Here is a 22,834-nt window from a genome sequence, read left to right on the forward strand (position 1 = left end):
TATAGCACTGATCTTAGGGAGGGTTGGCCCTGCTAGCCACAGAGCAGGTGACAGCCGTGAATAAACGAGATAGAATGTGACAACTGGAGCCTTTTTATTGCCGGGAGCCCCGGGCTCTCGGGGACTGCCTTCTAGGGCCATGATGTCCTGGGGCCGGGGCCGAGAAGCAGCAGCAAAGGTGGCAACTGGCTTAGTTGGTTGATGGCCTAGAGAGAGAGACCGGTGATGAGGACAGCGAGTGCGAGGGCTCCAGGCCCTGAAGGGAATTCCAAGACCCCTTGCCACACACACGTGGGGCCTCCATGACAGTGGGGTGGGGGAGGGGGGACGACGACACAGTCAGATGAGCAGTGAGCCCCTCGAGAAGGAAAAGACAGTAAACCTGTAGCTCAGAACAGGCTTAGGGACTATGTGGGGCCCACAGTCAACCCGAGTATTGGCTGGGAAAGGTAGGGGTAGGCGGGGGTGTGGCAGAAGTCTTACTTGGCCCACTCAACGTTGAGGATGAGGTGGTCATATCCAAAGCCAGACACCCCAGCGATGGCTCGTGCGGCATCCTCACGGCGGTGGAAGCTGATGAAGGCAAAGCCCTGGGGGAGGGGTATGGAGTCAGGGGTGCCCAGGGAACAACCAGGACAGGTGACCCCTTCCACAACCCCCATGGCCACCAGCCCACCTTGGACTGGCCAGTGGTCTTGTCCTTTGCCAAGTAGATGCGAGAGATGGAGCCAAAGGGCCGGAAGAGCTCCTGGAGGTCAGTCTCACGAGTGTCCTCTGACAGGTTGGTGACACGGATAGTGGCATTGTCGTCGGCTAGATAGGCAAGGCACAACAACTTGTAGAGGACAGCCCTAACCAGGCCCTGAACGAAGGATAATCAGGAGACTAAGAGGGCCACCTGCCACTCACCTCTGCGGTTGGGCTGCATGGACTCCCCGCGGCGGCTGGCCCCATCCCGCAGGCTCGGTGGCACGTACTTCCCGGTCTTGTTCTGGGCAGCCTGCACGGGCTCCAGCTCTGGAGACCAAAGCAGCTGGGTCAGGCCTCACCCTGGCACAGACGAGGCACACATCCCCCCAGGATGCTGGCAGCTCTGACCCTGAGGCAGCCCCGGCACCATCTATCAAGCCACCGACACCTGGTTGTTCCGAGGCCCGCTGGTGGCAGTGACATGAAGATCACATCCAGAAAGAGCAAGAACCCACAGGAGTTGATGCCATCCAAGGCAACACAGGACTGTGGTCTGCTCAGCTTCACGACACACAAGAACACCGCAGGGACAGATGACAGGCGTGCTGCACACCTAGTCACAGTGTAGAACCGTCCAGACTCAACCCACTATCAGCAAACCACACCAAAAGACTTGGACCCCAGTCACGCGTCAGTCTGCACAGGTGCACACACATAGCCGCCTCCCCTCCCCAACACACACACACACCCGTGTGGAAGGATGTGTGGGCACATCCGTGGCAGATGGACACAGCACGCTCAAGTCTGGTCACAGTCTGCAGCACAATCACACCTGGCAAGTCTCAAGTGCACGCGGTGTAGACACACAGGCATGCAAAGGAATGGTCCACCAGACCCCAACAAGGAACGATGGGTGACACTACCAGCAGTCACAGCACCAGCCCAGCAGATCTCTCTCAAACACAGGCCACAGCCACAGACCTACAGTGCTGGTGCCGACGTGAGAGATGACAACTTCCCAAGGGCGACAGCCCCAGTCACAGCACGAGACCAAGGTCTCTCCCAGGGGTGCAGAGGACTCTCCCCACCCCACGGCCTGCCAAGCCGCATCCCAGGCCCGGGCACCTCCAGGCAGCTTTTCCTTCTCCCCGGTGGACAGGCCCAGCTGCTCAGCCAACTCCTTCTGCATGGGCCCCAGCGTGTCCTTGTAGGGGCAGCGGGTCGTCCAGTGGTCGCCCTTGCAGATGCGGCAGGACACGATCTTCTGGCCCTTGAGCTTGTTCATCGGGTCCTCCTCTTCCTGGCAGTTCAGATCCTGGCCGAGCAGTCAACAGGGGCTCAGAGCGAGGCTGCCACACCCCGGCCACCACCATCATGACCACCAGGACTGCCCTGTTGCCCCACTCACCTCTTTGCTCGTAATGAACGTCATGGATACATCGTCACTGACTGTAGTGGTGGCCACGTTGGGCCCTGGTGGGTCAAACTCTGAGTTCCCAAACTTCTTCCAGTTCTGGGCTCAGGGCAGGATGGGGGACAGGTAAGGGCAAGTGGGACCCCCTCCATTGGCACCCCAGACCTACAGTAGCTTCCTTCAGGGTGCCTGGCCCTTGAACCACATTCTTCACCCTCCTGAAAAGCCCCCCATTGTGAGACAATGACAGTTCCTGTTTCCTAGTGGGTCCCACTAGGATATGCCAGCTCCTAGCTTCATACCAGCTCAGGAGGTAGGGACAGCTTTTGGCCCCAAGTTCCAGAAGAGAGAACCAAGGCCCAGGGGGAAACAGACCCACAGCTAATCATTCCTGGGGGACCCGTGACAATAGGTGGGCCAGCTCCCATAAGGGAAGTCATGTCCAGGGGTGCACAGAGGTCACCCAGACTATGAGGACCATCAGCTAAACAACCAAAGCCTCAGCTTCCTCCTCTATAAAGTGAGGACCACAAATGCTCTCCACTTCCCAAGACAGCTAGGGGGATGGATGAGAGAACACTTCTTGCAAAGCACTTGGCACTGCAGTCTGGCACACAGGAAGTGCACAGAAAATTTATGACTATCAATTCTTCCTAAGCACACAGCCCGGTTAAATGGGAGCTGCTATGACCACATGAGGGGAGGGCTTGCCTCTGTTCCTCCTGGTAAACGGGCCGAAAGGAGTTAAGAATCTAAGCCCACCCACCTTCTGCACCCTGGACTTCTCAGTACCCCCAACAGTGCACAAACACCCCTCGACCTCAGCTCTGCTCCAACACCATAGGGACAAAGAGCTAAACCCCACGTCTACAAATAAAGGTATCAGAAAAAAGGATTCCTAATTCCTCTGAGTCAGCTCTGGGACAGCCCCCAAGACAAGGGGAGCAGGGTCTCACCTTTCTCCTTGCGACAGCCTTTGAGGCCTTCCGCGTCTCAATTCTGAATGTGCGGACAATCTGTGGATGGGAGCGGGGAGGTTGGGACTTTCTTTGTCTCAGGGGTCCTGGGGCCAACTAACCCAACCCACACGCCATCCCCTCCCGGCCCAAATGCCCCCAAGCCCGGGGGCACCCACCTCTTCCCACAGCCTCACCTTGAACTTCTTGCCATCCTCATCTATCTTGTACTCTGTCACTGTCTTGATGTTTCCATTGATGACCTCCTTGGGAGGCGGCAGTGGAGCTAGGAGAGAGAAGAGGGGAGGGAACTGAGCGCTGGGGACCAGGAGGGAATGCCGCTGAGAAGAGACAGCCCCGAATGGAGCAGATGTCATCACTCACCTCCTGGCAGTAACTCAGGTTCTGGGCTGGTGTCGCCAGTGGCCAGAGGGATCCCCTTGAGGAGCTCGCTGGTGACACATTTGTCTAGGAAAGGGAGTGTGGGGAGAGGGCTGAGCTGGAGGAGTGGGAACTCCCAAGCTAAAAATGAAGGGACCTTTGGGATGATGCCCACATCAGGGGCGGAGGAGGGTGGGACCAAGGGCTGAGGACTGGCAAAGAAGTGCCCTGGGATAGCCGTGCCAGGACGTGGAGCGGTGGTAACCTCGAGCAGTGGCAAGGATGAAAGCGAGGGGCAGCCCATAAAGATACCCGGCGCCAGTATAAAGGCAGGAGGCAGGCTGTTACAACTTCCTCCCCGGAGCAGGTCTGAGCACTGGGCGGTGGCATGCGAGAAGGAGGGACTGGCCAGCGACTATCTGGAATCGGCGACAGGCGGGACCGGAGGGAGGATAGCGCGGGGCAGAGGGTGGCCGTGAAGGGGGATGTGGGATCGGAAGGAGGTGCCAGGGTTGGAGCTGGCGGCAATGACCGGCCTGGGGAACTGGCTGCGGTGACCTGGGACGACCCGGCATACTCACCGTCCTCGCCCTCCTCCTCCACCTGGTCGGCCCAGCTGGGCTTCGAACTGCAAAGACAAGTTTGCGGAGGGGAAGGCTGAGTCAGCGAGGCCAGGCCCCCGCCGGCCCGACGCACCAGGCCCCACGATACTCCCCCAAGAACCCCAAGCCACCCCCAGGGTCCGCCCCGCGACCCACGACTCACTCAAAATCTCCAGTCGGCATTTCCAAACCTTCCCCACGCAGCACAAGCCCGGGCCAGAGAGCGGAAGTGAGGGGAGGATGAGACTTCCTGTGCCGCCGCCTAGAGCAGCCCGGCACCAGCGCCCACAGCGCCCCCTGCGGACGGAGGTGGAGGTGCCGACTGAGGGGGCGGCTGGGCGGTGGCACTCAGGCTGAACAGAGTCTCAATTCCATTTACTAACTTTTAGAAAAATTTAAAATGTACTAGTAACAATAAAGCTCACTTATTGAGAGCTTTCTGTATGCCAGGCGCTGCGAGGAGGAAATTATCATTTTCGTTTTGCAGCTGAAGAAATCAAGGCTGGTCTTCCTAGTCTGGGAAGAGTTTTCCTTTTTTTTTTTTTTTTTTTTTTTAAGGCTTTATTTATTTATTTGACAGACAAAGAGAGGGAGAGAGCACTAGCAGGGGGAGAGGCAGGCAGAAGGAAAGGGAGGAGCAGGCAGAGGAGAGAGGAGCCGGCTCCCCCCTGAGCAGGGAGCCCCACATGGGACTCAACCCCAGCGGACTGCAATTAACCGACTGAGCCACCCAGGCACCCCTCTCTGATAGAATCTTTTCCACTTACTTGTTTATTGTCCAGCTCTCCCTTAAGAGTATTAATCTCGGGGCGCCTGGGTGGCTCACTGGGTTAAGTCTCTGCCTTCGGCTCAGGTCATGATCTCAGGGTCCTGGGATTGAGCCCGCCTGCTTCCCCCTCTCTCTCTGCCTGCCTCTCTGCCTATTTGCGAACTCTCTCCTGTCAAATAAATAAATAAAATCTTAAAAAAAAAAAAAAAAAAAAAAAGAGTATTATTCTCGGAGGAACACACTTGGCTCCCAAGGAGGCCAGAATGAATTCTTGGGTAACAAAACACCTTGGATATTACAATGGCTTGTGACCCTCCAAAATCTTACTCCTACATATTTAATTTATATCGTCAGGGAGAAATTTGAATTAATTAGATTGAAATTAAATTACAGGGGTGCCTGGGTGGCTCAGTGGGTTAAAGCCCCTGCCTTCAGCTCAGATCATGATCTCAGGGTCCTGGGATCGAGCCCCACATCGGGCTCCCTCCTCAGCGGGGAGCCTGCTTCTCCCTCTCCCTCTGCCTGCTGCTCTGCCTACTTCTCCACTCTCTCACTCTGTCAAATAAATAAATAAAAATATTTTTAAAAAGAAATTAAATTACATTGAAAGATAATCACACTTTTTTCCTTTAAAGGGGCGATAACATAAAAAGGTTGAGAAACCCTGTGTAGGAGGTCATCTGCAGAAAGCAGACATTTCCCTGCTTTGTTTGCCTCTTGGGTGCCCAGCACCTATGGGCAGGGGGTGGCCTGCCCATACTAAGTGCTCCATTAATGGGCATTTGGGGCAAGGTGGGAACTGGCTCATAAAGGGCTTTTTAAACCAGGCTAAGGAGTGTAGCTCTTTATCCTGTAGGCTGTCAGTATGGCTGAGGTCACGGACATGTTTTGAATGGTGACCCATTGTGACCACATTTTCTTGCGAGAAAGATTGTTCTGGAAGGCTGTAGAGGGTAGAGTGGTAAGAAATGAATTAGCAGATGAGAAAGGAGCCTGGGAAAATGAGCAAAGAAGGGTGTTTTGGCAGTAAGAATGAAAATATAAAGTTTGTACAAAGGGCCAATAAACATTTGGGCAAACTTACTCAAATTTACTCTAAGAAATGCAAAATCTTAGCAACATAGCAGATGGGCAAAACTTTAGAAATTTGATATTACCCAACGGTAGCAAAGATGTAGAAAAAGAGGCTCTCATACACGCATTAATGCATGAGATTACACAGACACTTTGGATGGAAATTTGACATTCAGTAAAACTTAAAATGAACCTATGAATTTTGTTTTATGGTGGCACAGGCTTACGATAGATCAGTTTCCAGTGCACAACACAGTGATTCGACCCTTCTGTACATCGTGTGGCATTCAATGTCGTCACCACCTGCCACCATACAAAGTTATTACAACATTTTTAAGATTTTATTTATTTGAGAGTGAGCACAAGCAGGGGGAGTGGGAGAGGGAGAAGCAGGCTCCCCGCTGAGCAGGAAGCCGATGCGGGGCTCCATCCCAGGACCTGGGATCATGACCTGAGCCGAAGGCAGACACTTAACCAAATGAGCCATCAAGGCGCCCCCCCCCCAAAAAATATTATTGAGTAGAATCCCTGTGTGGTACTCTTCCCCACTGTGACTTGTTTTTCGTTTTTTTTTTTTTAAATAACTGGGAGTTTGTACCTCTTAATCCCCTTCATCTGATTCACCCGTATGTTTTCCTTTGAGCAAGCCAGTAGTTCCACCTGTGAGAAAAAATGTATACACGTATGTGACGATGTAAGAATCATTGTGCAGGGGGCGCCTGGGTGGCTCAGTGGTTAAAGCCTCTGCCTTCGGCTCAGGTCATGATCCCAGGGTCCTGGGATCGAGTCCCGCATTCGGGCTCTCTGCTCAGCAGCGAGCCTGCCTCCTCCTCCTCTCTCTCTCTGCCTGCCTCTCTGCCTACTTGTGATCTGTCTGTCAAATAAATAAATAAAAATTCTTAAAAAAAAAAAAAAGAATCATTGTGCGGTATTGCTCATGAGAGCAAAAACTGGACAGGCCTAGCTGTCTGTTACAGGTTAAATAGATTACGGTATGCTATGCCACAATCTATGTGATTAAGGAACTAGATCTCCATTTGTGGTTATGTTAAAAAAAAATATATCTCCCAAGATACTAGGAGGAAGCAAGATGTAAAAATGGAATGGATTATAGGGACCGATCCGTGGAAATATTTAATAGCACATATATGGGGGCGCCTGGGTGGTTCAGTTGGTTAAACGGCTGTTTTTGGCTCAGGTCATGATCGCAGGGTCCTGGGATCGAGCCCCATGGTTGGGGTCCCTGCTCAGTGGGGAGCCTGCTTCTCCCTCTGCCTTTGCTGCTTCCCCTGCTTGTGCTCCCTAGTTCGTGCCCTCTTCCAAATAAATGAATAAAATCTTTTTTTAAAAAAAGCACATATATGTAGGGGCGCCTGGGTGGCTCAGTGGGTTAAAGCCTCTGCCTTCGGCTCAGGTCATGACCTCAGGGTCCTGGGATTGAGCCCTGCATCGGGCTTCCTGCTTGGCAGGGGGCGTGCTTCCTCCTCTCTCTCTCTCTGCCTGACTCTCTGCCCACTTGCCATCTCTGTCTGTCAAATAAATAAATAAGATCTTTTTTTAAAAAGTGCACATATATGTAGATATATGCAAACTATTATCTGAAAAGAAATATCAAACTGGGGGCACCTAGGTGGCTCAGTCTGCTGAGTGTCTGCCTTCAGCTCTCGTAGTGATCCTGGGATTCTGGGATTGAGCCCCACGTCAGGCTCCCTGCTCAGTGAGGAGTCTGCTTCTCCTTCTGCCCCTCCCCCCTGCTCATTCTCTCTCTCAAATAAATAAAATCTTAAAAAAAAATCACTTTCTTTTTTCTTTTTTTTTTTTAAAGATTTTTATTTTATTTATTTGACAGAGAGAGATCACAAGTAGACAGAGAGGCAGGCAGAGAGGGAGGGGGAAGCAGGCTCCCTGCCGAGCAGAGAGCCCAATGCGGGGCTCAATCCCAGGACCCCGAGATCATGACCTGAGCCAAAGGCAGAGGCTTTAACCAACTGAGCCACCCAGGCACCCCTATATCAAACTTTCTGAGGGATGTTTCAAAAGGAAGACTTCAGGAGAGGAAAGCTTGTTTTTGGAGTTTTCTGCTATATTTAAAAATTTTTACTATGTGTATACATTATTTTGGTTTAAATATAAGTATACATATACATATAACATTATGCACTTAGTTTTCTTTTAAGATTTTATTTACTTGTCAGAGAGAGAGAGAGAGAGACCACAAGCAGGGGGAGCAGCAGGCCGAGGGAGAAGCAGGCTTCCTGCTGAGCATGAGCCTGATTCACGGGGCTCGATCACACGATGCTGGGATCATGACCCAAGCCGAAGGCAGACACTTAACAACTGATCCACCCAGGCATTCCAATTATGCACTTTATATATAAATCTGCAGTGTGTAATATATGTGAGATGCAACATATAAATGTATTTTAATGTGTTTTGCACACCCACTACCCTGCATTCCCTCTTTTAGGATTGGCCTAAGGAAGGTCATGTCCAAGTGTATTAAACTGTCTGTAAAAAGGGTCCATCCAGCACGGTGTGGCTTAAGGGATTGGAAAGCTGAAAACAGCACAAGCATCCTGAACAACGGATTAGCTACCTGTCCCCTCATCTGTGCAAGCACAATCCCTGGAGAGAAACCAAGCTTCTGTGGGTGCCCACAGGACATTAACCACTAAAGACGGACGCTTCCGGGCATTTCCATCTGGCTTCACCTTTACTTCCTTTCTGGCATTTTTCTCTATAGAACACTTTTTTGTCTTTAAACATCAGGTACGGGGTGCCTGGGTGGCTCAGTGGGTTAAAGCCTCTGCCTTTGGCTCAGGTCATGATCCCAGGGTCCTGGGATCGAGCCCCACATCAGACTCTCTGCTCAGCGGGGAGCCTGCTTCCCCCTCTCTCTCTGCCTGCATCTCTGCCTACTTGTGATCTCTGTCTGTCAAATAAATAAATAAAATCTTAAAAAAAAAACCAGGCACATATCACTTTTACAAAAAGTCAGGTATTTCCCACGAAAAACGAAGAGGTCCCAAAGGAGCACAGGATATGGGGAGAAGCTGGAGTCCAAGGGTGGATGGAAAAATAAAAACGCCCATGATTCCCTCTCCTCCAGCTCTTCTTCATGGCACGAACATCCTTCCCACATCCGGAATCTCTACCGGACAGCCGCCAGGACAAGAGTCCAACCAGCTGCGCCCAGCACACGAGGAAGGCCGCGGGGACATGCACAGTAGGCCAGTAGGCCGTCCCCCCAGAAACTCTGGCAGCTCTAGGGCCGTTCGCCAGATCTCACGGTATAGAATTCTACTTCCTGGTATTTTCCGGAAGAAACGAATTTTCCTGTCTACAAAAACCCAGGTGTTAGAATATGGACACAGATGAGTGGTGGGGAGTGGGGTGGGGTGGGGAGAAGGGGGTTCAAACCACAGGAATGTGTTCTTTCACAAGCACCATAGGCTAGAAGTCTGAGATCAAGGTGCTGAGCAGACAGGGCCCTGCTGAGGCCTTTCTCCTTGGTTTTGTAGGCGGCCATCTTGGCCCTCTGTTTTCACGCGGTCCCTACAGAAGGACACCAGTCATCCAGTCATATGGGATTAGGGTCTCCCTGCATGACCTTATTTTTTTTTTAAGATTTTATTTATTTATTTGACAGACAGAGATCACAAGTAGGCAGAGAGGCAGGCAGAGCGAAGAGGAAGCAGTCTCCCCGATGAGCAGAGAGTCTGATGCGGGGCTCGATCCCAGGACCCTGGGATCATGACCTGAGCTGAAAGCAGAGGCTTTAACCCACTGAGCCACCCAGGCGCCCCAGCATGACCTTATTTTAACTCAGTTATTTCTGTAAAGGTCCGATCTCCAAATACACTCACATTCTGAAGTCCTTGGGTTCAGGATTAAATATGAATTTCAGGGCCACACAATTCAGCCCATGACACAACTCAAAAGTCTACCCACATATGAATGGATAGTCAAAGATAAGCTGTGGTCCATCTCTCCAGTGAGGTACAATATAGCAAAAAAGGAGCAATCTAACACCCACAATGAGAGTGGTGCACATCCCAGACACAAAAGAAATGATTCCATAGGGTACCATTTGCAGGGAAATTCTCAAACAGGCAAGACCAACCGATAATGAAATCAGAACTGAGATGATCTCTGAGGGTGGAGGGGTGCCAGCACCTTCCAGGTTGATGGGAATCTCCTACATGTCCATCTGAGCCGTGGAGGACACCAGCAGGTGTAAAAGGTAATTCAGCTGTACACCTATGAGATCTGTACCCTTTAATGAAATCTGGAGAGGAACAAAGCAAGGTTCGTTCACTCCATCTCAGTTCTATCCATAGCACTTTTCGCTCTTTAAAAATTACCTTGTTGGGGCGCCTGGGTGGCTCAGTGGGTTAAAGCCTCTGCCTTTGGCTCAGGTCATGATCTCAGGGTCCTGAGATCGAGTCCAACATCGGGCTCCTGCTCAGTGGGGAGCCTGCTCCCCCCCACCCCCGCCTGCCTCTCTGCCTACTTGTGATCTCTCTCTGTCAAATACATAAATAAAATCTTAAAAAAAAAAATCACCTTGTTCGTTGTCGATTTTGTCTGCCTGGTTTGGTCTCAGGGCAGGAAGGGACACTGTTGGTTTGTCATCTCGCCATGTGCCCAGACTAGGCACCGGGTCTGGAATAGAGTTGGTGCACAGTCAGTGGTTGTAGGACACTATCTACCTAAGTTTTCTAGTCACAGATGACCATATGAGAATGTGGACAAAGCTGACAGACAATGGCAGGGTGTGGGGCATCATTACGGCTTAAAAAGGGAATCAGGTGCTGACCACCCATTTTGGTGATTCTGGGATGCACTGCATTTTTTCTATAGCTTGCCTTTCTTCAAAAACTCCAAACATGGGGCGCCTGGGTGGCTCAGTGGGTTGGGCAGCTGCCTTCGGTTTGGGTCCTGGGATCGAGCCCCACGTCGGGCTCCCTGCTTGCTGGGGAGCCTGCTTCTCCCTTTCCCTCTCCCAGTAGGCAGAGACTGCTGCTCTGCCTACTTGTGCTCTCTATCTCTCTGTTAAATAAAGAAATATTTTTTAAAAAAATACAATAAGGGGCACCTGGGTGGCCAGTGGGTTAAAGCCTCTGCCGTTGGCTCAGGTCATGAACCCAGGGTTCTGGGATCGAGCCCCACATCAGGCTCTCTGCTCAGCAGGGAGCCTGCTTCCCTCTTCTCTTTCTCTGCTTTCCTCTCTGCCTACCTGTGATCTCTGTCAAATAAATAAATAAATAATCTTTAAAATTAAAAAAAAAAAACAGTAAAAAAACCCCTACAAACATGCTTGAGAGAGAAAAGCAGGTTGCAGATAGCTATGTGTGGTAAGATAGCACTAACCAAATATTTTTAAAGACCTAGAGAACATGAGGTTTATGGACTCACAAATGCGGGAGTGGTGGAAAAACTTGGACAGGAAGAAGACATGGCAAGCAATGCTCTCTTAGTGGTTATGTCTGGGGAAGTAGCAGAGGGGGATCTGGGAGGCACACAAAAGGGTTATAGCTGTGCCTTGCATGTTTATGTCATTATGTCATTTGTCATTATGTCATGCTGTGGGAAACAGCAGGGAAGTTGCTACAAAAAACTCCACACAGAATCAGCACGTGATCCAGCAATCCCACTTCTGGGTACACCCTCAAAGGAATTGAAAGCAGGGACACATACGGATATTTGTACCCGTGCTCAAAGTAGCAGGGATCACTTTGGCAAAAAGCAGAAGCAGCCCCAGTGTCTATTGACAGATGAACGGGCACACAAAACGTGGTCCATCCAGCCAATGGACCGTTATTCAGCCTTAAAAGGGAACGGCCTTTGGACACCTGCTAAGACCCAGAAGAACCTTAAGGCCACTGTGCTCAGTGAACCAAGCCAGTCACAAAAGGACAAATACTGCAGGATTCCACTCATAGGGGCTCCCTAGAGTCAAGTTCACCGAGACAGGAAGCAGATGGTGGGAGCCAGGGTTGGAGGAAGGGGTTGGGCAGTCGGGTGTTTCATGGGACAGAAGTTCTGTTTGGGAAGATGAGAAAGTTCTGGAGACGGATGGTGGGGATGGCTGCACGACTGTGGAAATGTGTTTAATGCTACGGAACTGGACACTGAAAAATGGTTAAAATGGTAATTTCTATGTATTTTAGCGTGATTAAGAAATTAAAAACACAGGGACATACCCACACTGAAAACAATGAGCTACCACTTCACGTCCATTAGGACGGATGTTTAACTAATAAATAGAAAACTAAGCATCAGTAAGGAAGGGGAGCAAATGGAACCCTGTGCACTGCTGATGGGAATGGAAACGGGTGCAGCCACTGTGGAAAAGAGTTTGAGACTTTCTCAAACAGTGAAACATGGGAATTGCCTTCTGGTCCAGCAATTCCACTCCTAGGTATGTACTCAAAATAATTGAGAGAAGAGGAGCACCTGGGTGGTTCAGTGGGTTAAGCCTCTGCCTTCCGCTCAGGTCATAAATTCGGGGTCCTGGGATGGAGCCCCACATCGGGCTCCGTGCTCAGCGGGGTGTCTGCTTGAGATTCTCTCTCCCCCTCTCCCTCTGTCCCTTCCCTGCTCTAATAAATTTAAGATTTCATTAAATGTAAGATTTAATAAATAAAGCCATAAAAAAAGCAAAACCATGCTCAGTGAAAGAAACCAGATACAAAAGGACGCATACAGGATTCCAATGGGAGGTGCCCGGAGAGCACAAGCTCAGACAGAAAGGAGTGTAGAGGGGGTTGGCGGGAGGGAGGATAAGGAGTTAGTGTTTAATGACTCTGTTTGGGATAAAAATGTGCTGGAAAGTGCAGTGAGGGTTGCACAACAATGTGAATGCAGTTGAATGGGCACTGAATTATACACTTTAAATGCTTTATAAAAAAACAAGCAAACAAAAGCCACGTTAAAAAAAAACCCAAACCCAGCCATGATTCTTGACTGAATAAATTAGATTAGGGGTTACAAAAATGAGCATCTAAATCTATTCTTTCAGCTGATTTACTAATGGCCATTCTGTTGGAGACAGGAGCTTTCTCACCAGCGGGCACCACCAGCTTCTCATTAAATATAGTTCTTGCCAGGGGCACCTGGGTGGCTCACTGGGTTGAGCCTCTGCCTTCTGCTCAGGTCATGATCTCAGGGTCCTGGGATCGAGCCCCATATCGGGCTCTCTGCTCAGCAGGGAGCCTGCTTCCTCCTCTCTCTCTGCCTGCCTCTCTGCCTACTTGTGATCTCTGTCTGTCAAGTGAATAAATAAAATCTTTAAAAAAATATATATATAGTTCTTGCCAGAAAGGCCTGATTTCCCCCCTTTTAATGATTTCGAAGTACATGATCGTGTTTAACAGTCACCTCAAATGGTAACGAGACTCTGAGCCACCCGTGGATTTCATTGATTAGAGGCACACTAAAATCTACTACAACCCGTGTTCTTGTCAATTCTCCAAGTCCACGAGGTTTTTCTTCCTGGGAAAAGGCTGAGTTGAACTCTGACAGAAGATTCCCTGCCAGGCAGCCCGAGAGGTAGAAGCTGCTGGAAGCCATGTCCCCTCCCTCAGCCCCAGGAGTGCCACAGGAGTGTGGTCCACAGCCTGGCTCAGACCGGTGCTCTTGGGGTACACGAAGGCAGATGTACCTGACAGGCAACCACACCCTTGGGCCACCCCGGAGGGACAGGCCACTGCCCAGCTCAGACCCCATTGCCAAGCCAAAGCGCAAAACAGTTTCTATGCCTCACGCTAAAGTGAATCTTCAGGGGCGCCTGGGTGGCTCAGTGGCTTAAAGCCTCTGCCTTCGGCTCAGGTCATGATCCCAGGGTCCTGGGATCGAGCCCCGCATCGGGCTCTCTGATCGGCAGGGAGCCTGCTTCCCCCTCTCTCTCTGCCTACTTGTGATCTCTGTCTGTGAAATAAATCAATAAAATCTTAAAAAAAAAAAAAAGTGAATCTTCACATTGTTCTTGTTATCGAGTTGTATACCTGAAGCAAAGACTTCAGCTGGAAAAGTATCACAATAATAAGGGAATTCAGCAAGTTGGCTAGATTAAAAAAAAAGTAACAACAAAAAAACTCCACACAGTATACAAAGTCAATAATCAATACAAGGGGCGCCTGGGTGGCTCAGCGGGTTAATCCTCTTCCTTCGGCTCAGGTCATGATCTCAGGGTCCTGGGATGGAGCCCCGTGTTGGGCGCTCTGCACAGCGGGGAGCCTGCTCCCCCCCCCCTCTGGCTACCTGTCTGACTACTTGTGATCTCTGTCTGTCGAATAAATAAAAAATAATAATAATCAATACAAAGGGTGCCCGGGTGGCTCAATCGTTAACCGTCTACTTTCGGCTCGGGTCATGATCCCAGGGTCCTGGGATCGAGCCCCACATCGGGCTCCGTGCTCAGCAGGAAGCCTGCTTCTCCCTCTCCCGCTCCCCCTGCTTGTGTTCCCCCTCTCGCTGTATCTCTGTCAAATAAATAAGTTAAAAAAAAATAAAAATCAATACAAGTCACTCTTTCTATAGAGGCAAAGGACTACTACTTAGAAAATAACATCCTTCCCCTCCCCACCCCTCAAAAAAAAAAAAAACACCCAAAAAAGAAATCCCGTTATGTTGATGATGGAAGGATTAAATACCTAGGAATCAAGTTAAGAAATCTGCAGTATCAGGGCGCCTGGATAGCTCGGTTGGGTAAGTGCCGGGGGGCTTGATTTCGGCTCAGGTCATGATCTGGGATCCTGAGTTCCAACCCCACCTCAGGCTCTGCACTTAGCGCAGAGGTGGCTTGGGATTCTTTCCCTCTTTCCTCCCCCCGCCCCTCCCACAATATACTCTCTCTCTCAAATAAATAAAATCTTAAAAAAAAAAAAAACTTAAAAAAGATCTGCAGTATCTATATTAAGACTGAAATGTTGAGGGACAAAAATATCTGTAACCAGGGCAGACCCTATTCTTAGAAAGGCAGGCTTGTCATTAGCTCAGTCTCCCCCAGAAGTCTGTACATTTAATGGGATCACTATAAAAATACCCAAAGGTTTTTAGAAGATATGCCAAATCTAAAGTTTTTTTTTTTTTTTTTTAAGATTTTATTTACTTATTTAACAGAGAGAGACTCAGCAGCGAGAGAGGGAACACAAGCAGGGGGAGTGGGAGCGGGAGAAGCAGACTCCCTGCTGAGCAGGGAGCCCGAAATGGAGTTCAATCCTGGGACCCTGGGATCATGACCTGAGCCAAAGGCATATGCTCAACTGTATGAGCCTCCCAGGTGCCCCAAATAAAATCTTGAGAAAAAAAAAAAAAAGGCAAAAAGAATAATAAAAGGGATGTGGGTTCATTTATCAAAATACAAGCTGTATGTTCAGGACTGTTTTCCTATTAGACCTCGACAGAAACAAGACAGAACCAGACCAGGGGCCCGGCAAGACATTCACAGGTAGAATAGCTTTTGAAGTGTAGTTTCAGTCAACGCTACTGTTCGTAGCAGGACAAAACAAAACACACACGCTGTACTTGGGCAGAGGACGACTTTGGGAGGTAAGAATTCCATTGTCTTAATCAAAGGGTTTAGGAATGGGGAAAAGGTTTAACATACTTCACTCTACTCACAATATACTTTTTTTTTTTTTCCTTTTTTTAAGAGGGGGACAGAGGGAGAAAGAGTATCCTGAAGCAGACTCCCCGCTCAGTGTGTCCTGACACGGGGCTTAATCCCAGGACCCTGAGATCAGGAGCTCAGCCAAGATCAAGAGGCAGATGCTTAACCAACTGAACCACCCAGGCGCCCCTCACAATATACTTTCTAAATGAATTTTTAGTGTAAAAAAAAAAAAGAAAATTAGGTGGGCAAACCGAAGGTCTAACAGGAAATAAAATCTGATGGGGGAACAAGCTGTTGTGTTCACCATGTGCATTTGTTACCTGGTCAGTAAATAAGCTGAGGTGTTTATTTTCATCCTTACAGAAGCAACATTAAAAACGAGGGGCCTGGGGCGCCTGGGTGGCTCAGTGGGTTAAGCCTCTGCCTTCAGCTCGGGTCATGATCTCAGGGTACTGCGATCGAGCCCCACATCAGGCTCTCTGATCAGCAGGGGGCCTGCTTCGCCCCCCACCCCCTCCTGCCTCTCTGCCTACTTATGATCTCTGTCAAATAAATAAGTAAAATCTTTAAAAAGCAAACAAACAAACCAACAAAAAAAAACGAGGGGCCAAACAAAACAAAATAAAACAAATAACAAGGGGCCATAGAAATATGGAAGAAAGCACAGTTTCTGATCTGGGGGTAGGGAGAACCTTTACACTTTGCCTCTGAATAACAGAAAAGCAGACACATGTAAATCTAATCCCTAAAAATAAGATTCCTATCCGGTAAAGATAGGACGATTCAAGATCCAAGTAACAAGCAAGGGGGAAAATCGAATGCCCAAAAGGCAGTCAGCAAAGACCAACTCACAAGGCATCAGGGACAGGGAACAACTTCCAGTGGCCACCGGACACCTGAAAATGTTCAGTCGCTCTTTAAAACGCTAACAAGGCTCTCTCTAGGTCACTGAGGAGGACTAAAGAAGCAAAAGCCAGGGTAGGCTAAAGGGAAGTTTGCACTTTTTGCACCATTTGAATGTTCGCACATTAAAACCTCTAGTCGGGTAGGTTGGTCCCATGTTCTGAAGTAGAAACAGGAAACATTCAGACTCAATGATCAGGCGCCCCCAGGCGTTTCCCTGGAGGAGACCCAAAAGCGCGCACAGGGATGTTGAGCGCAGCACTGTTTACAACAGGAGGGAAGCATCTAGGCCCTTAGCAGGAAGGTAGTTTTAAGTTTTACAGTTGAACTAGGTTTGGTCCTTTACTCTTATGACCAGAGACTGTCACTCACTGAGGGGAAAGCGACAGCTAAAGGGCCACCAGGGGCGCCATTTACCGGTAGTGGTGGAAGGAGGGGCATTTCTTATCCTAGCAGTGGTTCCCTATGTCGTGAGTGCTGGTGACTAACACTTTTTCGTCCGCTTCTGCTTTGTTGGCACTTTATAGCAAGTCCTTTCCCAAAGACAAACCAAAGGAAAGGTCTGTCTTAGAATTCGGTAGGACTGAATTAGGCTGAATGCCCAGGAAGCCTACCTAAAAAATTCAGTTTGTCTGTGGGCACCAGGCCAGGGCTCCAAGCCACTCTTCTTTCTCCACCATTGACTACACAGGGCTTCTATCCTCATAGTCACAAGATGGCTGCTGTGCTACCAGGCATCCCCTTCCATTCCGGAGCAAAGAAAGGCTATGCTGGGAAAGGCCAGCATGAAGACTGCTCCCTTAAAAGGCTTTCCTGGAAGCCACACTAACAAATTCCACTTGCCAGACCTGTCACAAGTTGACCCCCACCCCAAGTACAGACACTGTACCCCGGGAGTGATCTAACTTCCGCCTGACCACTCTGTGCAGTCCCCTTCAGCCCTGAGGAGCCCATGCGCACCCAGATGCAGCTGCGAGTCAGCTGGAAGCCCCTCGGAAATCACAAGTCACCAGCCAGGGTGGTTTATAGGAGAGATTTATTTGAAGAAATATTACAACATATAAAAACTACATAAAGTCTTAATTTCCACTCATACAGTGGTAGATTTGATACAACGCAGAATAAAAAACTTTTAAAATCCAGAATGCACAAAGTACGGCACAGTTTGATCACTAAGTCATTAGTTGATAAGCAAACCTCACAGAACAGCTTCATGTCAGCCAAGGCCACAAACACCGTGAACGACACATTTGAACTGACAGATTGACATGTTAAAAATACAACATCAGTGCATGTTGGGGATCCCTGGTGCCAGAAACGAGGGCGACGGGAGGGCAAGACTAGTCCTTAGCAGACTCCTCTTCCTTGGTTTTAACTGAAGGGACATAAAAAGGGACGTCACCGCAGAGCACACATGTGATGGACACTAAGCAACACGCAAGCATAGCAAACAGGCGGAAACCAAGGGCTATGACAGCGGCCAGGTGTCCCTGCTGATGGCGCTGCAGACAGGCAGCGGCAGCAGCTCAGAAGGGACATTCAGCGAGACTGCTCCCGGGGGCTCCCAGGGATTCCCAGGCCGCCCTGGCCAGCGCCTGAGCCAGGCCACAGGGAGGCCCGAGGAAAGGGCCCAGAGCCAACCACACACCCTGCACCGTACCTGAGGCACTCTCTCGAGCTTTGGCCAACATACAGCGCTTGATCTCTAAGCCAATGGCTTTGGCCAGAGGCGGCGGCACAGCGTTACCCACCTGCAGGAGGGAAGGAGGGAGATGCCTGGCTTGGCACAACGGGGGTCAGCACCCGCCTCTTGTCAGAACAGTGATGAGGGCACGAAAGCCCAGGTCTCCTGCTCACATGGGCTTCCAAAGCCCTTCTACCGTGATGGCTCTGGGACCCTCCAACCAGCCCATGCTCACACCTGAAACCCCGTGTCAAGACCCACCCACAGAAAAGGGGCCTTTAAAGGGCTTCAGAAAAATTCAGCCAGACGCGGATGCACCACGCTCCACTTCCGGCCAAGAGGGGTTGTTTCTAGACAGCAGGACTTGGGGGGTGGGGGGAGGCAGGAGGTTTCTGCTAGAAGTGCAGGCGCTGCTGGCTTTGTGAGCAATGCGCAGGCATTTCTTAGACGGAAATCCATTTAAGAAAGAGCTAGCTCAACACCCTGAGCATCAGCAAGGGACGGCGGGTTCCTTCCCAGCCTTAGCAAGTGTGAATTTCCACCACTGCACGTTTCCTCTGCTCCCTCACTGAAGTTCAGTGCCCTGGAACTTTCCTTTGGGCTAAACTTGCCTCAGAGCTATAAACAGCAACCAATGTGCTCAATGAACAACAGCCTGGCCTGTGAGCACCCTGGGCCGTAGGGCCGGGGTCCCTCTGTCCTGGCATCCCCTGCCTGGGAATACTGAGGCCAATTGGCCAAAGAACTCTGGCTGCTCGGTGTCCCCTCAGAAGGGACCAGGTGAGTCCTGCTCTCCACTCACACACCCTGCCCCTGGTCAGACTGACGGGGCTGTGCCATCAGGGCCACTTGGTGTCATTCGACCCCTGCTCAAGGCCAGAGGAAAAGCAGGCCCGGCCCCACTCCCCACTGACCTGCCGGTGCTTATCGAGGATGTTGCCGAACAGCCGGTAGGTGTCCGGGAAGCCCTGGGAGCGGGCACACTCCCGCACACTCACGACTCGGTGCTGCTCGGGGTGGAGAACGCGGCCCTGGGGGCGAGAGGTGAGGTGGGGAAGGGGAACAAGCCTGGGACCACCCACCCCATTGGAAACTCCAGCCTTAGGCTTGATGGCCAAGCCGGTCTCCGTCAGCACAGAGGGAGGAGGTGGAGAGGAGCGCCAGCCTCTCGTGGGCCGCCCCCGCCCGCTAAGCCCATGCCTCTGTCCCCTCCCAGCAGGACCCTAGCCCCCAGCCCTACCTGCTTGCCCATGGGCTCAGGGTTGGTGACAGTCGTGCTGAAGAAGCCGTCCCACTCCAGCCGTCCATAGAGGCCGGCCCAGTGGTTGTGCCTGTTCCCGGTGTGGGGCAAGCACCAGGGGATGAGGGTGTTGAACTGTCTAGCTGCAGAGTCACAGGCTTTGCCCGCTGGAAGAGAGGGCTGCGATGAGACTGCGGTTATGGAACGGGAGGGACAGAGCAGCGACAGTCCCCAGCCACACACACAGCGTGCACTCAGCATCTATTTACAGCAGGGACGTCCAGGGTTGGGCTGTCTGTGCCTTGCCCAGGTCTGTGAGCGGCAGTCCCCGGCATCTCCGCCGGGAGCCCCCAGACTGCTGCAGGCCATCAGAAGCTAAGGGGGCTGGGGGTTGCGGTTCAAGGTAAACCCAAGGGAAGTCCCACCCCGGGCACCGGCAGGGTCCCCACCTTCCACGCAGGAGCAGACTCCGCGGAGGGCCCCGGTGCTGCTGCAGCCGTTCTTCTTGTCGTGGTACGTGTAGCGCAGCTTCCTGGCCATGGTGCCGTCGGAGAGCCGCACCTCAATATTCGGCAGGTCGCGCCAGTCGGAGCCGGGCGCCAGAGGGATGTGCCGCATGCGGGCCGCCACCAACGCACTCATGTCCTGAAAAAGCGCAGCAGGGCCCAGCTGTCGCTTCAGTCAGGGAGCATGAAGCACCCGTGGGAGGCTGGATGCCACCATTCTCGGCACTGGAAACACCACAGTGCCCGGGAACCCCCGAGGGGTCTGTATCCCATCGTGGGAGACAAACGGTGGCCCAAATCAACAGCCTGGGGACTGCACATGCCATGGAGGTAGCAAAGCAGGGACGTGGAACAGCATGGGGGAGAACAGGTAAGGGACAGCTTAGGGCAAGCTGAGAGGGCTTCTCTGAGGTGGTGACAGGTGAGCAGGCCCCCGCGTGATCAGAGAACCACCCAGAGAAAGAGCTGGTGTGTCTGGGAGAACACACAGAACACGGGCAGAAGAGAGGAGGTCAGTCCGAGGGGGCAGTGGCCGAGCCCTGCAGCAGGGGGCATGGACGGCAGGGGCAGGAGAGGAGGGTGGGGACCCGCTGAGAGGACGCGGATCTGGGCTGAACTGGAAGGGGCCAGGCTCGGATCCTGCCTCCCACCCCAAGCCCTGGCTGGGCTCCAGGCACACATTCCATTCTCGTGAGGCCACTGGTCCTGCCAGGCTGGCCCCGCTCTGGCAGGGCGCTGTTACCTTACAGATGTGGTCCCTGAGGATGGGCTGGTACTGTGCGCCCCTGAGCTGCCTCTGGAACCAGGACTGAGGCTCCCCGTTGTACAAGATCTCAAGGGACGAAGCTCCATTCCGGACCTCAGGGAGGTCAGACATGGTGTCCCGCACGGTGATGGTCCGGAATGGGCCCGAGCTTAACCTGCGACAGCACAGCAGACCACTGACAACCAGGGGGCCCAGGCCACAGCTGTCCCTCACGTTGCAGGTGCCGTATCCTGGCGGCCGGCACTGCCCCCTCCAGAGAGGACAACCTAGCCCAGAAGTCAAAGGGCTGCCCAAGGCCGCGAGTATGCGAAGAGGATAAGCTGTACTACGGGCTCTGCTCCTGATGCCGGCCAGGTCTGGCGGCTGCCCCGAGAGCAGCCCTCACCCTGAGGTCAGAGCAAGACCAGAGGAGGTGAAGCGCTTCTGCGGGAGGCCGGCACCTTGCTGCCTGCGCTAACACGCTCTCAGCTCAGGCCTCTCCAAAGACCTGCCAACACCCCACCTGCCAGGGAACAAGCACCACGACACGGCGGGGCAAGCGGGCTCCCACCTGGTGATGTTGCTGACGAACTTCTTGTCGTCCACCACGACGCTCAGCTGGCAGGCCCGCGGCGCGAACACGTGCAGCGGCTCTGGGAACAGGGGAAGCTGCTCTCCGGGGGCCGCAGCCAGGATGATGGCCCGCCTCCGCGTCTGGGCCACGCCGTACTGACCAGCCTGCGGAGAACGCCGGACACGCACACTCAGGCGGGCGCCTCCAACCGGCCCCTACTTAACCCAGCAGATTTGCTCCCAACAAGAGTAAGTGGGACCAGATGAAAGACAGAAGAGCCCATGCCAAGGCCACTAGTTCCCGAAGACGGGAGTAAAGCGTGCTGGCAACTGCAGCCAGCTCTTTCGAGAGCTCTACGCGGGGTCCCGTGATCTCAGCGCTCTCGGTTTGGTGAGCCCAGGACCCACGGACGCTGGACACGGGGGGTGGGGGCCGGGGGGCAGCCCAGCGCCTCGCTCACGCAGGCACTACCTCACTGCCTCCCAGCCAGACTTTCTCCCCAATTCTGAGCATTGCTTCGGCTGTCATTATGCCGTTAGTTACTGAACAGGTACCTACAGACTAGCCGCTTTTCAGATCAAGCATGGTTCCCTCTGATCACCGCGCAGACAAAGCTGCCCGTCACTCCCTGGAGTACGGCCTTCCCCTTCTCCTGCGGTTTGTACGCGCTCGCTCACCCGAGAGAGACCGCCGTGAGCGCTGGCGGTTTAGCTCTGCACTTCCGGCTTCCCCACCCCCTACGGGGATCTAACTGTTCCCCAGAGCTCCGGGCTGGCCACCACCCTTCCCTCTCAAGGGAAAGGGGCTGGAGACACTCGCCCCCCCCCCCCCCCGCGGGCACCAGAGGATGCGACTCTCGAGGCCATAAGAGGGAAGTGGACTTTCTGGCGTGCCGGATCCATGTCCCAGCCACCACCTCACCCGTGCTCAGTGGCACAGGTCACCGTGTTACAGGCCTGTCCCGTTCAACTCTGCTCTCGTTAGAAACCATCTGCCGCCGCCCGGGAGCCCCGCCGCGCCCCGCCGGGCTGCCCACCTGCAGCACGCCGAAGGTGCACTGGTAGCCCATGCGGACCAGGCAGCGGAGAGTGAGCTTCAGGACCATGGAGCGCTTGAAGGAGACGAAGTTCCGCACGTTCTCCAGCAGGAAGTAGCGGGGCCGGTAGTAGTCACAGTAGCTGTGGGAGGCGGCAGAGACCACGGGGGTCATCCGCACGCACCAAATGAAGACCCCTCTACCAGAAGCTACACCCGCTGACTCAAGTCTCTCTGCCCAGAAGCCAGCCACCAGCTCCCTGGAGGCAGAGGCTGGGCGCCTCGCCCGCGTGGCCTGCAGCAGGCACACTAGCCACCCTCAGGCAGCCCTGACCACAGGGGCTTCTACTCTGTTTACCTGAGAAAGGAAACCACCAGGGAGTTCTTGAACTTGGAGTAGGTCCGAGAGTTGAAGCGGTTCATGCCACTAAACCCTTGGCAAGGCGGCCCACCGCACAGCATCTCCACGTCTCCCTTCTGAGGCAGCTTCTGACCCCGGGAGTTGGTCGCCTCCCCGGCCATGACCAGCTTCAGCAGTACGTTGCAGTCCTCCGTGAACACCGTGGACCCGGGATTGTTGAGCCGAAATGCCTGGGCCGCAGGGTCCCACATCTCGATGGCCCACAGTGTTTCCGAGATGCC

At 52.5% G+C, this 22,834-nt stretch overlaps 2 protein-coding genes across 5 annotated transcripts in view; both read right to left on the reverse strand.

The window, feature by feature from the left end:
• Nucleotides 1-79: 79 nt before the first annotated feature.
• Nucleotides 80-4,309, reverse strand: EIF3G (eukaryotic translation initiation factor 3 subunit G). The gene is made up of 11 exons (XM_032883947.1): nucleotides 4,207-4,309; nucleotides 4,023-4,069; nucleotides 3,445-3,528; nucleotides 3,258-3,346; nucleotides 3,061-3,120; nucleotides 2,099-2,203; nucleotides 1,816-2,005; nucleotides 910-1,017; nucleotides 677-813; nucleotides 484-590; nucleotides 80-206 (listed from the first exon to the last, which is right to left on the reverse strand). Exons 1-11 carry the CDS (start codon nucleotides 4,224-4,226, stop codon nucleotides 191-193), a joined length of 963 nt encoding a protein of 320 aa, XP_032739838.1. The 5' UTR covers nucleotides 4,227-4,309; the 3' UTR covers nucleotides 80-190.
• Nucleotides 4,310-17,427: 13,118 nt separating this feature from the next.
• DNMT1 (DNA methyltransferase 1) overlaps nucleotides 17,428-22,834 on the reverse strand; it is a 44,891-nt gene continuing 39,484 nt past the window's right edge. For all 4 annotated transcript variants that reach the window (XM_032883949.1, XM_032883950.1, XM_032883951.1 and 1 more), the window contains 9 exons: nucleotides 22,551-22,833; nucleotides 22,194-22,335; nucleotides 21,155-21,321; nucleotides 20,581-20,758; nucleotides 19,782-19,977; nucleotides 19,333-19,499; nucleotides 19,007-19,123; nucleotides 18,069-18,159; nucleotides 17,428-17,783 (listed from right to left, as the gene is read on the reverse strand). In XM_032883949.1, coding sequence (XP_032739840.1) covers nucleotides 17,749-17,783; nucleotides 18,069-18,159; nucleotides 19,007-19,123; nucleotides 19,333-19,499; nucleotides 19,782-19,977; nucleotides 20,581-20,758; nucleotides 21,155-21,321; nucleotides 22,194-22,335; nucleotides 22,551-22,833 — 1,376 coding nt within the window. In that variant the 3' untranslated portion in view covers nucleotides 17,428-17,748. The remainder of the gene's footprint in view (nucleotides 17,784-18,068; nucleotides 18,160-19,006; nucleotides 19,124-19,332; nucleotides 19,500-19,781; nucleotides 19,978-20,580; nucleotides 20,759-21,154; nucleotides 21,322-22,193; nucleotides 22,336-22,550; nucleotide 22,834) is intronic.

Source organism: Lontra canadensis, unplaced genomic scaffold (genome assembly GCF_010015895.1).
Source record: "Lontra canadensis isolate GAN:19392208 unplaced genomic scaffold, GSC_riverotter_1.0 scaffold88, whole genome shotgun sequence".
NCBI lineage: Eukaryota > Metazoa > Chordata > Mammalia > Carnivora > Mustelidae > Lontra > Lontra canadensis.